This window comes from Lepus europaeus, chromosome 9 (assembly GCF_033115175.1).
Source record: "Lepus europaeus isolate LE1 chromosome 9, mLepTim1.pri, whole genome shotgun sequence".
In the NCBI taxonomy this organism is placed as follows: Eukaryota; Metazoa; Chordata; class Mammalia; order Lagomorpha; family Leporidae; genus Lepus; species Lepus europaeus.
Window position 1 is genome coordinate 20,552,575 of NC_084835.1, and position 15,750 is coordinate 20,568,324.

Consider the following 15,750-nt stretch of genomic DNA (forward strand, 5'->3'; position numbering starts at 1 on the left):
GGTCTCTGCATATCCCACGGCCCTCCCTTCCTGGTGGGCTGGATCTTCTCACCCAGCGGACTGTGTGAGCCCGCGTCTCCCTTCCCACCGACACTGCCCAGTCTTCAGTGAAAGCCCTTCCTGCTTTAGCTGGCTGCCTCCTTGCCTTCTTCTTCTTTTACAGGATAAAAAACAGAGTTGAACTCTTTAACCCTCTAGAGAAAAGAAAATCCAAAATACTAGACCTCATGGAGAAAAAGAGAACATCTAAAACAATGTTTAATAAGAAAAGAGGCATCAATATAAAAACAAACACAAATAGCTTCACGTTCCTATTAGGCATGCCTCCAAATTAGTTAAAATAATGTTTATCCCCACTCTTACCCATCTCTTACATTTTATAATTAATTGTCTTTACCAGTGATGCACTAGGAAGTCAACAAATAAAGGTTTAATTCTTTTTTTTTTTTTAATGGGGGAAACAGAATCAAAGTGGGGATCGCACTGTTAGTATTGGGCAATGGCAGGAAACTTCTGTTACTTGACATTTAAAATTATAAAAATTAAGAACATCAGCTAAAAAACCGTTAAAAAGGGGGGGGGGGTTCGTGAAAATTCAATTCATACAAAGATGACGGAGAAGTACCTAGAACTGTGCCACTAATGAAAGGAAATCTCATCAAAGAAGGTATATTTCTTTACAGAGCTGTGTCATACCATCCTTTGGGCACTCCGCTGGGAAAGTAGAATCAAGTCTCAAATAATGCCTTTTAATTGTATCCTCTAGTATTTAGATGTAGGACAGTACTGTATCATACCTCTGTGAATGTAAAATATCTTGTACCTGCTTCATGATACGTAGTAGTGACTGTGCTTTATCAGAGCTGTTTTTAATGATGTTATTCTAGAATGTTTTCTTTCCAGATGATTGAGAAACTAATTAAAAAAAAATGGTGCCAGGTACCACAACAGTAACAAAACTTTGCTGTTTTCGGGGTTTTGTTTTTTTACCTTTTTTCTTTTTTATTTTTTTTAATGGAGTGTGCTAGATGTCTCTGTAATTTTGTTCAAATGACTGCAGAACCTGGGAAAGCTGTTGCTGCTATTGATACATAACATATTGCTATTACTGGTCTTTTTATATAAATATATATATATATATACATATATATATAATTGAATTTTTGGAAACTTTAGCTGTGCTGTCAACTTTGAGAAAAGTATCCCAGTTTACCATGTTGAGTTGGCATTGTACAGAAATTAACAGCCATATTGGTCTAGAAACGTTAAACTTAATTTTTTTTTCCATTTGTACAGGGATAACGCACTGTATTAAATATGTAAGGTCTTATCTACGTGGGTTTGATTACAGAACTAATAAAGTATTCTCTAAATAATGAAAAAAAATTATAAAAATTATAAAGATTTATAATTAAAAAGTTTAGTAACGACAGAATAATAACATTTCAAATGAACAGAAACTGAAATTCATGTGCTATAACATAAAAGAACCTGGCCCTCTACCGAAGCAGTGTTTTAAATCAATGAGGAAAGGACTGTTGGAAAAATTTAAAAATAGCAGAATTGGTTATGTGGTCAAAGTAGTAATTTCTTGCCTTCGTCCAAGCATGCTAAAATAATTCTAGTTGAGTACAAAAATCAAACCACAAAAGATCAAGCAGAAAATATGAAGGTATTTATCAGATCACAAAGACAGTCTTTCCAAATATTTCTCTGTGTGCTGATAATGCCCCATTATAAACAAAATGCGAGGCAGGTGACAGACCTAGGAGAAATATGTGTAACAAAATAAAAATTACTAACATACTTTAGCTATGCAGGCAAGAGATATGATTAGATCACCCACCCAAATGCCCCAAATTCAAATACTTGTTAAACACATGAAATAAAGACGCTACCGCTAACAATAAAAGAAACACAAACGAAAACAACTGGATAAGCACTCGGGAGCGTAAACCTGTATAGCACCTATGGAGATCAGCTTGGCAACAGGTCACAAGCCTTACACTTGTTCTTGGCTTGCTGGGGAACTCACACTAAGGAAACAGTAAGACGGGGTGCTAAGGCTTCGCCTCAAGCATAGAGGATGAGCAGAGCAGTGGTAAACAGGCCGATGGAACAGGCCGGTCCTGCCACTTGGATGCCCGGCAACACAATGAGGTCAACCAAAGTAACTGCCTTCTAGAGCTTTCTGGGGACCTGAAGGGAGAATCATGTAGTTCTCCATGGTCCCCGGCCTGCAGCAAGGGCTCAGGAGCTCAGACACAGGCCGGGGGAGGGACGGCATTTATCTACGGCATTGCACGGCAGGTTCAAAGTCCCGCATCTGAAAGGCTTACAGTCAAATGTGCTTCAGAATGAAGACAGTTTTGGATATTAAAAGGAAATTATAGAACACTTACATAACTAGTCTGTGATACTGCCCAGTAATTTTACTTACTACTATAGCAAAATATTTAGCATTTTATAAATATTTATTATTCCTATGGTAAAATACAGGAGTATTCACTTTAAGGGAGATAAACATCAGGTCAAAGTCAGGTTTTACTGTCAAATAAGTTATGAAAAAATGTTCCATTTATTTTCAGAAGCTTCTGGACCACAGATGTGCACAAGAGGGGTTGAGGCCGCATTTATAACACAGAACATTAGAATCTACCTAAATGTATAATGTAAAGGATAGGTTAGAGAAGTTCTGATATAGTCATAAAACGGAAAACTACACAGATCCACAAAACAGCAAAAGTCATTTTTCGAAAGGTATTTAAAGAAATGTGAAATGTGAAGATGTTCATGAATACTAGGTAAAAAAAAAAAAATAAGCTTTATAATTTGGAGATGTTAAGAGGAAAATTACATTGGGGGCCACTATTCGGCCTAGGGGTGACGGCGCTGCTTGAGATGCTCCCATCCCATCCCAGAATGCCTGGGCCAAGCCCTGGCTCCACCTGCCATTCCAGTTTCCTGCCAATATGCACCTTGGGCGGCAGCAGCGGTGTCTCAACTACCTGGGTCCTTGCACCCATGTGGGAGATCCAGACGGAGTTCCTGGCTCCCGGCTTCAAACTGGCCCCAGCTGCTGTGTGCAACATTCGGCAAGTAAGCCAGCAGATGGAAGACCCCTGTCCCTCTCTGTCACCCTTTCAACTAATAAATAAATAAATAAATCTTAAAGAAAAAAAAAAAAAAAGAACCACCACCATATCAGGATGTTAAAGTAGCCACACTATGTTCTTTAGACTTTTCTGTGCCTTTTAACCTTGTGGTAATCAAGAAAACCATCCAACGTTTGTTAAACCCTTTATGGTTCCTGGGCAGGGCTAAGCTGGGTGTCATTCTGGAGGCTAACACATCCCCCTTTGCCCTCAAGGAGTCTCCCGTTCATCCCTGAAGGGCTCTGGGGGTCACTTGCTGCATGGCATCCCCTATCAGTGACGCCTGTTCCACGAGCACCTCAGGACAACGTGACTCAGGCGCCAGCACATTTTCCCACCTTTGCCACATGAAACACTGGTGACCCTGCAAGTCAGAGTGAAAATGGCATCGGTGGGGCCATGAGAGCTCCATTCAGCCACGTCCCTACCTAAGGAAGTCACAAAACACCAGCATTCAAGGCCTATTCCGATGTGTTTGGTTCTTTCTTCGCTGTACTCAAAACATCTCAGTCCTTTAAGAAGCTGTTGAGGGGAGAAGGTGTGTTGCAGGGCTTTTCCTAACTGGTCAATCAACTCAACACCCGGTCATCTAAAGGCTGGGCTGATGTGTCATCACGTCTACATAGAATCCCAACAGCCCTTTCAAATGATCAGTGAGAGCAAGAGAAACCCTTGTGCAAAGCTTTTGCCACACCCAAGTCACAGCCAACTATGAAGTTAAATAAGAAGTGAACTCTTTTAGCTTAATGCCACAGAAAACTCTTTGTTTGCAGGTGAATTATCCACTGAGGAGACTTTTTATTTGTGGAGTGCTGATCCTTCTCTCCTTCTCCCTGACTCCCTCCCCTCCCTTCTCCCTTCTCCAAACCAAGAAACCAGGACTTTCCGGAAACCAACGGCCTTCCAGCAGGAAGGGCTGACTTACCCTATCCCAGCTGAACCAGAGGCCCAGGTGATCCAGCTGTTTCCTCATGTGCTTAATGTTACTGCAAAACAAAGGGAAGAGAGTTTGCTTTTCAGAGCAGGGTTGAAGCCACAAACAAATGATACTCTGAGGATGTGAAGGGAAACCAGTCTAGATGAGAAAATATAACTGGTAAGAATCCATCAAAAATAACAACCTATTAGAAGACCCCGCGATTGACACAAACAGAATACACTAGAAACCACATGGTCTTAGGCCATGAGGACTGCCCCTTCAGCTCGGCAACACCTCCGACAGGTACACACCTGAACCATCCGTAGGTCTGGAAGACTCCAGACATACAAATTTAAATCAAGCATTTACCAGCTGAAGAGTGACAAAAACAAAAACCGCAACGTAAAGATAATTGTGTGAATCCAAATAAACCATATAAGCAATCAAAACCTAGAACTACCCAACAACTGTGAAACAGCAGGGAGTTAACCAACTCACATGGAATAAGCAAACAAATCAATTTGTCTATTTCTGTTTTTAAAATTTTATTTATTAATTTTCATTTTTTATCTGAAAGGCAGAGAGAGAGAAAGAGGAAGAGGACAGACAGATAAACAAAGAGATAGACAAAGAATTTCCATCTGCTGGGTCACTCCCCACACACTTGCAAAGGCCAGGGCTGGCCCAGGCCACCGTCAGGAGCCTGGAACTCAATCTGATCTCCTATGCAGGTGGCAGGGGCCCAACCAGTTGAGCCATCACCACTGCCTCCTAGATGCTCACTAGCAGGAAGCTGAATCGAAAGCCACGTAGTGGGGGCTAGAACCAGGTACTCCAATTTGGGAAGCAGGCATCCCAGGCAGTGATTTAACCACTGCATCAAATACCCACTTCGATCTTTTTCTCTTTTAAAGAAAAAGGATTACTTTATTTCTACTGCATCCTCTTTCGGTTGAGGCAAACTGAAAATATGAAAAACCACGCAGAAGTCCTGCATGTAGTCTCTGATTAGCTACTTAACTCTAAGCCCTCTGCTAAACACTTTGCAGAAAAGTAATCTTTATCCAGACATACCAGGTGGGAACTCTGACTACACCTCCTGTACAGTGAAGGAAGCTGAGGCACAGAGGAAGGAGAGCCAGATCCCCCACTAGGGGGCGCCCCCAGGAGCCACTCTTTGACCACTCAGCTGTAGAAGAGGAGTGGGCAAACTTGCTCGGAGGAGGTGAATTCACCAGGTGGTGAAAGTCAGTTCCATGGTCCCCATCACAAGGGCTCAACCCTGGTATTACATCATGATAGCCACGGGGGGTATGGAAACCAACAGACGTCACTGTGCCCCAACAAAATTTTATTTACATAAACAAGCAGGGCTGGATCTTGTCTAGTTTGCCAACCCCTGGTCTAGCTTACATCAACTTATGCCATGTCTGATCTATTTTATTTGAATCATTTCCTCCTACTCCTATAAATCTAAGAATTAACCATAACAGAAAAAGCACAAACTAGGGGTTGGACGAAGAGAGGAAAGTGGGTGGTGCAGCAACTGTTTTTACGATGCAGCCTTGGGCAAGAGAAGGCCAAGGGAGGTCAAAGACACTGGGGACAGACCCTGGAACTGCTCTTCTGTTTAACTGAGAGGTGGCAGGGAGGGGGAGGGGAGCAGTTCTAGAGCTTTGGGAAAGGGGTCAATGCAGTGGGCCCAGAAGATTCTGCTGGGTTCCAGTGTTGAGGGCCTGAGGACTTTACCAGGAGGAGGAGGGGTAAGGTGCTTCTGGCCCACGTGTACCTGGAAGCCAGAGGCATGGGTGGCACTGGGAATGTGTCCCCTTGGCAAAAACCACAGCAGAATAAAGTGGTTGTACGTCTCCATGTTGCTTGTCTCCGTACCCCCTGCTCATGAATGATGAAGGCAAAAACTTAACAGAATTTTCAGAGAAAATCACAATGCTTAGCTATGGGTCAAACTGAAGTCGAGAAGAGAATAAACACTACAGAAATTTAACAAACATAACCTTCTCTTTCCTTTTCCTCCCAAACCCAAATACTCAAAAGAAGAATAACTTTTTAAATAACAAAAATTCAAAATCTACATCTAAAACACTCTTTGATAAGAATACAGCAGGATAAAAGACAAACACCAATATGCAGATATTTCAAAAGTTAATTGAAAATGGAATGAAAGGACAGGTTTCTTTTGATGCAAAAAAATGTTGAAGCGCATGCCTTACGTCTTCATAACATACATTTCCAACATTTTGAAGACCTCTTGTGTATGTAATCCTGTTAACCTCTTAGCAGTCTGCCACATCTGTTTGTTTTGCTTTCTATTTCTCAGGCACAGGTTAAAAAAAAAAAGGGATTTTGTATTCAAGTGTTTCAATCTACTTATAAGCCACATGCCTCTGTGTCCAAGTGTTCAAGTCTACCTGTAAGCCACATACCTCTGTGTCCAAGTGTTCAAGTCTACCTGTAAGCTACATACCTCTGTGTCCAAGCGTTCAAGTCTACCTGTAAACCACATACCTCTGTGTCCAAGCGTTCAAGTCTACCTGTAAACCACATACCTCTGTGTCCAAGTGTTCAAGTCTACCTGCAAACCACATACCTCTGTGTCCAAGTGTTCAAGTCCACCTGTAAACCATATACCTCTGTGTCCAAGTGTTCAAGTCTACCTGTAAACCACATACCTCTGTGTCCAAGTGTTCAAGTCTACCTGTAACCACATACCTCTGTGTCCAAGTGTTCAAGTCTACCTGTAAACCACATACCTCTGTGTCCAAGCGTTCAAGTCTACCTGTAAACCACATACCTCTGTGTCCAAGTGTTCAAGTCTACCTGCAAACCACATACCTCTGTGTCCAAGTGTTCAAGTCCACCTGTAAACCATATACCTCTGTGTCCAAGTGTTCAAGTCTACCTGTAAACCACATACCTCTGTGTCCAAGTGTTCAAGTCTACCTGTAAACCACATACCTCTGTGTCCAAGGGTTCAAGTCTACCTGTAAGCTACATACCTCTGTGTCCAAGCGTTCAAGTCTACATGTAACCACATACCTCTGTGTCCAAGCGTTCAAGTCTACCTGTAAACCACATACCTCTGTGTCCAAGCGTTCAAGTCTACCTGTAAACCACATACCTCTGTGTCCAAGTGTTCAAGTCTACCTGTAAACCACATACCTCTGTGTCCAAGTGTTCAAGTCTACCTGTAAACCACATACCTCTGTGTCCAAGTGTTCAAGTCTACCTGCAAACCACATACCTCTGTGTCCAAGTGTTCAAGTCCACCTGTAAACCATATACCTCTGTGTCCAAGTGTTCAAGTCTACCTGCAAACCACATACCTCTGTGTCCAAGTGTTCAAGTCCACCTGTAAACCATATACCTCTGTGTCCAAGTGTTCAAGTCTACCTGTAAACCACATACCTCTGTGTCCAAGTGTTCAAGTCTACCTGCAAACCACATACCTCTGTGTCCAAGTGTTCAAGTCCACCTGTAAACCATATACCTCTGTGTCCAAGTGTTCAAGTCTACCTGTAAACCACATACCTCTGTGTCCAAGTGTTCAAGTCTACCTGTAAACCACATACCTCTGTGTCCAAGTGTTCAAGTCTACCTGTAAGCTACATACCTCTGTGTCCAAGCGTTCAAGTCTACCTGTAACCACATACCTCTGTGTCCAAGCGTTCAAGTCTACCTGTAAGCTACATACCTGTGTCCAAGTGTTCAAGTCTGCCTGTAAACCACATACCTCTGTGTCCAAGTGTTCAAGTCCACCTGCAAACCACATACCTCTGTGTCCAAGTGTTCAAGTCTGCCTGTAAGCTACATACCTCTGTGTCCAAGCGTTCAAGTCTACCTGTAAGCTACATACCTCTGTGTCCAAGTGTTCAAGTCTGCCTGTAAACCACATACCTCTGTGTCCAAGTGTTCAAGTCCACCTGTAAACCACATACCTCTGTGTCCAAGCGTTCAAGTCTGCCTGTAAACCACATACCTCTGTGTCCAAGTGTTCAAGTCCACCTGTAAGCTACATACCTCTGTGTCCAAGCGTTCAAGTCTACCTGTAAGCTACATACCTCTGTGTCCAAGTGTTCAAGTCTACCTGCAAACCACATACCTGTGTGTCCAAGTGTTCAAGTCTACCTGTAAACCACATACCTCTGTGTCCAAGTGTTCAAGTCCACCTGTAAACCACATACCTCTGTGTCCAAGTGTTCAAGTCCACCTGTAAGCTACATACCTGTGTCCAAGTGTTCAAGTCCACCTGTAAGCTACATACCTCTGTGTCCAAGCGTTCAAGTCTACCTGTAAGCTACATACCTCTGTGTCCAAGTGTTCAAGTCTACCTGTAAACCACATACCTCTGTGTCCAAGTGTTCAAGTCCACCTGTAAGCTACATACCCCTGTGTCCAAGCGTTCAAGTCTACCTGTAAGCTACATACCTGTGTCCAAGTGTTCAAGTCTGCCTGTAAACCACATACCTCTGTGTCCAAGTGTTCAAGTCCACCTGTAAGCTACATACCCCTGTGTCCAAGCGTTCAAGTCTACCTGTAAGCTACATACCTGTGTCCAAGTGTTCAAGTCTACCTGCAAACCACATACCTCTGTGTCCAAGTGTTCAAGTCTACCTGCAAACCACATACCTCTGTGTCCAAGCGTTCAAGTCTACCTGTAAGCTACATACCTGTGTGTCCAAGTGTTCAAGTCCACCTGCTAACCACATACCTCTGTGTCCAAGTGTTCAAGTCCACCTGTAAGCTACATACCTCTGTGTCCAAGCGTTCAAGTCTACCTGTAAGCTACATACCTCTGTGTCCAAGTGTTCAAGTCTACCTGCAAACCACATACCTCTGTGTCCAAGTGTTCAAGTCCACCTGTAAACCACATACCTCTGTGTCCAAGTGTTCAAGTCCACCTGTAAGCTACATACCTCTGTGTCCAAGCGTTCAAGTCTGCCTGTAAAGCACATACCTCTGTGTCCATGTGTTCAAGTCCACCTGTAAGCTACATACCTCTGTGTCCAAGCGTTCAAGTCTACCTGTAAGCTACATACCTGTGTCCAAGTGTTCAAGTCTACCTGCAAACCACATACCTCTGTCCAAGTGTTCAAGTCCACCTGTAAGCTACATACCTCTGTGTCCAAGTGTTCAAGTCTACCTGTAAGCTACATACCTCTGTGTCCAAGTGTTCAAGTCTGCCTGTAAACCACATACCTCTGTGTCCAAGTGTTCAAGTCCACCTGTAAGCTACATACCTGTGTGTCCAAGTGTTCAAGTCTACCTGTAAGCTACATACCTGTGTCCAAGTGTTCAAGTCCACCTGCAAACCACATACATCTGTGTCCAAGTGTTCAAGTCCACCTGTAAGCTACATACCTCTGTGTCCAAGCATTCAAGTCTACCTGTAAGCTACATACCTGTGTCCAAGTGTTCAAGTCTACCTGCAAACCACATACCTCTGTGTCCAAGTGTTCAAGTCTACCTGCAAACCACATACCTTTGTGTCCAAGTGTTCAAGTCCACCTGTAAGCTACATACCTGTGTGTCCAAGTGTTCAAGTCTACCTGTAACCACATACCTCTGTGTCCAAGTGTTCAAGTCTACCTGCAAACCACATACCTCTGTGTCCAAGTGTTCAAGTCTACCTGTAAGCTACATATCTGTGTCCAAGTGTTCAAGTCCACCTGTAAACCACATACCTCTGTGTCCAAGTGTTCAAGTCCACCTGCAAACCACATACCTCTGTGTCCAAGTGTTCAAGTCCACCTGTAAGCTACATACCTCTGTGTCCAAGCGTTCAAGTCCACCTGTAAGCTACATACCTGTGTCCAAGTGTTCAAGTCTACCTGCAAACCACATACCTCTGTGTCCAAGTGTTCAAGTCTACCTGCAAACCACATACCTCTGTGTCCAAGTGTTCAAGTCTACCTGTAAACCACATACCTCTGTGTCCAAGTGTTCAAGTCCACCTGTTATCTACATACCTCTGTGTCCAAGTGTTCAAGTCCACCTGTAAGCTACATACCTGTGTGTCCAAGTGTTCAAGTCTGCCTGTAAACCACATACCTCTGTGTCCAAGTGTTCAAGTCCACCTGTAAGCTACATACCTGTGTCCAAGTGTTCAAGTCCACCTGCAAACCACATACCTCTGTGTCCAAGTGTTCAAGTCTACCTGTAAACCACATACCTCTGTGTCCAAGTGTTCAAGTCTGCCTGTAAACCACATACCTCTGTGTCCAAGCGTTCAAGTCTACCTGTAAGCTACATACCTGTGTCCAAGTGTTCAAGTCCACCTGCAAACCACATACCTCTGTGTCCAAGTGTTCAAGTCTGCCTGTAAGCTGCATACCTCTGTGTCCAAGTGTTCAAGTCTACCTGTAAGCTACATACCTCTGTGTCCAAGTGTTCAAGTCCACCTGCAAACCACATACCTCTGTGTCCAAGTGTTCAAGTCTACCTGTAAGCTACATACCTCTGTGTCCAAGTGTTCAAGTCTACCTGTAAACCACATACCTCTGTGTCCAAGTGTTCAAGTCTACCTGTAAACCACATACCTCTGTGTCCAAGTGTTCAAGTCTACCTGTAAACCACATACCTCTGTGTCCAAGTGTTCAAGTCCACCTGCAAACCATATACCTCTGTGTCCAAGTGTTCAAGTCTACCTGTAAACCACATACCTCTGTGTTCAAGTGTTCAAGTCTACCTGTAAGCTACATACCTCTGTGTCCAAGTGTTCAAGTCTACCTGCAAACCACATACCTCTGTGTCCAACTTTCTGGATGCAGATTTCTCTCAATCGCGGCGTTCTCAGCAGGCAATCCGAATGCATCCCATCCCATAGGATTGATGACCTGGCACCCAGAAGAGAAACATCAACCATGGCAGATTCTTAAGTCCTGCATCAGTATTCCCCTGCGGGCCACGAAGAACATTCTCTCCCACTAACACATTGTATTCCTCTCTGGATGATTTCAAACTATGCATTCGAGAGCCAGCTACGTATCTAAGACATAAGTGAGCCAGCTACGTATCTAAGACATAAGTATGCATGGATGTGGATTTAGAAGGTTATACACCCAAGCGCTAAGAGCCATTATCTCCGAGTAGCTGTTTCCGTACTTTCTACTTCCTTCTTGTCTCTATGTCTATTATGAATCCAAATTGTTTTCTGAAATTATACAAGATTTCTTTCAACTTTTTATTTTTTAAGGATTTATTTATTTGCGAGCTTGTTTGGAGCTTCTAGCAGGGGAGCACAGCTACTCATATACTCTTGACGGAAGACCGGTCCTCCTCCATTGGGGAAGGTCATCCTCTTCGACCAAGCACGCAGCTTTGGGAGGGACGCACATGGAGCGGTGAGGGGGGAAGGGGACACCCGCCTAGCCAGCCAGATCAGCCAAATCAACCCTGGTGATCAATGGGGTGACAGATGTCGCAGCCAGATCGCCCTCACATGCTATTTATTTATTTGAAAGTCAGAGTTACACAGAGAGAGAAGGAGAGGCAGAGAGAGAGAGAGAGAGGTCTTTCATTTGCTGGTTCACTCCCCAGTTGGCTGCAATGGTCAGACAGCTGCGCTGATCAGAAGCCAGGAGCTTCTTCCAGGTCTTCCCATGCGGGTGCAGGGGCCTAAGGACTACTGCTCTCCCAGGCCACAGCAGAGAGCTGGATCAGAAGTGGAACAGCCAGGACTAGAACCAGCATTCATATGGGATGCTAGCACTGCAGGCATCGGCTTTACCCACTATGCCACAGCACTGGCCCCTCAAAGAGGCTTTTGAGAGCTGTCCTCCGCCCTCCCCCCAGCCCCTTATTTGACAGTTGTAGCAAACGTGGTCCAGGAGGGTGGGCAGTGAGAAGCAAGGCCAGGGAGACAGGCCTTCTTTCTTCCAGTGGACAACCAGTTCCAGCCGAGCAGAGCTTCACCAGCCAAGTTCTCTCACTTGAGAGATCTTATGGCCGTGACCAGGTACAAGGGTTGCAACCCAGGCTGTGGCATCAGGGGACAGCCTCGCAAAGTCGGGTCCGCTGCTCCATCTGCTCCGCAGACCTGGTCCCTGCCATTCTCTGCAGCTGATTCCATCACAAAGTCACAGACCCTGCTTCTCTCAGCCAGCTGAATTTCTCAAGTCTGCCCATGAGTGAGAACGGCCCAAGGAGGCTCAGTACTTCTACACAACAGCCCTTGCTGTCGGCCCTCCAATTTCCTATCAAGCTCCTGGTCTGTCAGCTGCCATGAGCTGGGTTTTGTTTTGTGCCTGTTTTTTGTTTTGTTTTGAATTTTGAGGTAGAAACATGGGGGCAAGTGGGAGTGGGGAGTGAGGAAGGAAGAGAGAAAGGAAGAGAAAGCTAGTTCCCATCCATTGGTTCACCTCCCAAATGCCCTCAACAGCTGACAGGGGCCAAAGCTGGGAGCCAAGAATGCAAATCAGGGCTCCACATGGGTGGCAGGAACCCACTGGCTTCAGCCATCGCTGGCTGCCTCCCAGGGTGTGCATCAGAAGGAGGCAGGGGTCAGGAGCAGAGCTGGGCACCTAACCAGGCCCTCCAGTATGGTACACCGGCATCCTGACCATTAGGCCAAATGTTCACCTCGGTTTGGTTTTTCCATCATGCAGTTCATCTTCCCACACACTTCTCTGAAATAATGATGAATGCTTGGAGGCACCTGCTGGTGTCACCTCCTCACCCACACATCTCAGAATGGGACATCTCTGACTAATGAGATGGGTCTTGGGTGGGCGTTTGGCATGGTGGTTAAGAAACTGCTTGGGGTGCCTGTATCCCACAAGGCTGGGTTCACGACCCAGCTCCACTTCCAATTCCAGCTTTCTGTTGAATGTATACCCTGATGGCTCTAGCACTTAAGTCTGCCACAGTGGGAGACCTGGACTGACTTCAGCCTGGTCCAGCCCCAGCCACCATTGGTATTTGTGAAATGAATCAGCAGATGGGAGATCTGTCTCTTCTCTCTCAAATAATAAACAAATACATAAATAAAATCTTAAAAAGAGATAAGTCATTTTCTCTTATAAACAACTTTTTGAGTATTGAAGTAATACGTATTTGCTGAAGATAATCTGGGGAAAACAGAAAAATCTTCAGAAGTAAGACTCAAGACAGGCACTGTGGCACGGTAGGTCAAGCCTCTGCCTGTGGCACCGGCATCCCATATGGGTGCTGGTTCATGTCCTGGGTGCTCCTCATCTGATCCAGATCCCTGCTTATGGCCTGGGAAAGCAGTGGAAGATGGTCCAAGCGCTTGGGCCTCTGTACCTGCGTGGGAGACCCGGAGGAAGCTCCTGGCTCCGGGCTTCAGTTCGGCACAGCTCCAGCTGTTGTGGCCAATTGGGGAGTGAGCCAGTGGATGGAAGATCTCTCTCTGCCTTTCCTTCTCTCTCTGTGTAACTCTGACTTTCAAGTAAAATAAACAACTAAAAAAAAAAAACAAAAAAAAAAAAAAACAAAAACTCTGAAGAACATTGCTGGATACAAACCTTTGTGCACACATCTAACATTTCTAGAAGTGGAACTGTAGGGTAGAACGGTATGGACAATGTTCAGACTTCTGATATATAAAACAAAATGGCAGCCTGAGGAAGCCTTAGCAAATCACATTTCCACCTACATGTTCTCTTCCACCTTCATGTCCAGTGCAGGCACTCTCTCCGGGGCACATTAGAACCCCCCACTGGCCACCTCTGCCTCAGATCCCACAAGCACTTACAATGCCAAGGGTCCCCACGTCGCCTCATCTTGCAATGCCAGCCACCAGCTTACTCCTATCAAGTCCCTGACTCAGCAGGGAACAGGCACACCCCTTCCAGTGGGTGGAGCCACCGGTCCTCAAATCGAGCTTCCATTAGGCATATTGTTATTATTGGGTTTTCGTCATCTGGTGGAATGCTTCTATCTCTGACATCAGAGCTGCTCTAACTATTTTGATTAGTGAATAAGAAACGCCAAAAAAGGCTTGTTCTTCAGGAGCCTGTGTGGTTTAAAGGCGAAGAGTCTCATCCCAAACTGCTGTTTATCAGCAGTGGGATCCAAGGCACATCACTTATTTCAAATTTCAACTGCAAAGCAGCGAGCTTACATTGTGGAGGATTCTATGCCGTGGTATCTGTGGTGTAACCATACCAGGCACAGCCCATGAAAGGCACCCAATGAATGTCAGCACTTGAGGCTGACATTCTGGCGCAGTGGGTTTAAGCCACCACCTGACAATGGGTTCTAGTCCTGGCTGCTCCACTTCCAATCCAGCTCCCTGTTAATGCGCCTGGAGAAGCACCTGAAGATCTGAAGAGTGCTGGGGTCTCTACCACCCACGTAGGAGACCCAGATGGAGTTCTGGGCTTCTGGCTTCAGCCTGGCCCAGCGTGGGTGGTTGTGGCCCTCTGGGAAGTGAACTAGCAGACAGAGGATCTCTCTCTGTGTCTGTCTCTCCATCTCTCTCTGTAACTGCCTTTCAAATGAATAAATCCTTAAATTAAAAAAACAAAAACAAAACAAACCGGCAGCACTTTGCTGTGGCACCGCTGCGTTCTGTTCTCCCCATCTCCAGCCTCTCACAAGATCCCACATCCCCAGTTCCCCTGCTAGCCCTGGCTCTGCAGCCACAGCCAATAGGGTCGTTATCTGACAACAGGAGGGGAGATGCCTTAACCGCACACAGGTCCTCCTCCACGTGCGTTCTCAGGGAGGTTTCTTAGGACAGGCTCTGCTGCCAGGCACTGCCAGCTCTTACAAACAGACCGTGCAGACTCAAAGCGAGTGAAGGGTGCCGGCAGTCAGCTCTCCTCTGCCGCATAATTAATGGTTTACATGAGGTGCTTCGACTGCCAAGCAGCCCAGCTGTTCCTGCCACAGCTGGCTGGACCAAGGGCACTTCGCCAGCAGAAGACAGGCTGGTCAGGGACAGCAGCCCCCTGTAGATCCTGCCACACCGGGGGTGGTGGGAGATTTGGCCCACTTACATCTGCTTCCTGCAAGGGGCATGCTGAGTGACCACAGAGGGCTGACATCTCCCAGGCCTGCCTTCCACTGAGACCAGAATGCCACATCCGACTCTGGATTTCAAGGCTTGGGAACTGGGCAAGTCTGGGAGGCCCTGGGTATCCGCCCTGAGACCCTCACGGGCCACCACCTTCAGTTCCTGCACTCGTACTGCCCTGAGCTCGAACTGAAGAGACTTTTCTTTCTTACTTGATATTTTCAAACTACGAGCACGGTACAAGCTTATCTTCACAAAGACAAAGGCGAGGTGAGGCTCCTGGTTGTAACAAGTTAACAGCGCCTTCATACCCCTACACCTCACTCTCCTCTCTCGAACGCTGGGTTCAAACCCAGCGACACATACAGAGGAGCTTGCTTATTCTCATGCAAGCAGAACCCACTGTACACATTGTTATAGGCTGGCTTTCCCCCTTTAACATTGCATCACAGAGAGAGGCACAGAGTGTGTGTGTGTGTGTGTGTTTTAAACACCCCGAATTCTTTGAGCAGCTCTATTCTGGGCACTCTCAGGAACCAGACCAGACAGATCCCACCCCAGCTGGCACCTGAGGTCCCTGTTCCTCTTGCAAATGTGGCAGACGCAGGGGGCATCCGCCTCTCCAACAGCTTCTCCCCGTTCTGGGAGGCTGCTCCTCCTTCCCCTTCAGATGGCCC

The 15,750-nt window shown here is 45.7% G+C and overlaps 1 protein-coding gene across 3 annotated transcripts in view; it reads right to left on the reverse strand.

Moving 5' to 3' along the window:
* LARS2 (leucyl-tRNA synthetase 2, mitochondrial) overlaps positions 1–15,750 on the reverse strand; it is a 175,462-nt gene that overhangs the window by 128,362 nt on the left and 31,350 nt on the right. For all 3 annotated transcript variants that reach the window (XM_062200680.1, XM_062200678.1, XM_062200679.1), the window contains exons 4-5: positions 10,837–10,928; positions 4,081–4,141 (exon numbers count right to left, since the gene is read on the reverse strand). In XM_062200680.1, the coding sequence (XP_062056664.1) occupies positions 4,081–4,141; positions 10,837–10,928 (153 nt within the window). The remainder of the gene's footprint in view (positions 1–4,080; positions 4,142–10,836; positions 10,929–15,750) is intronic.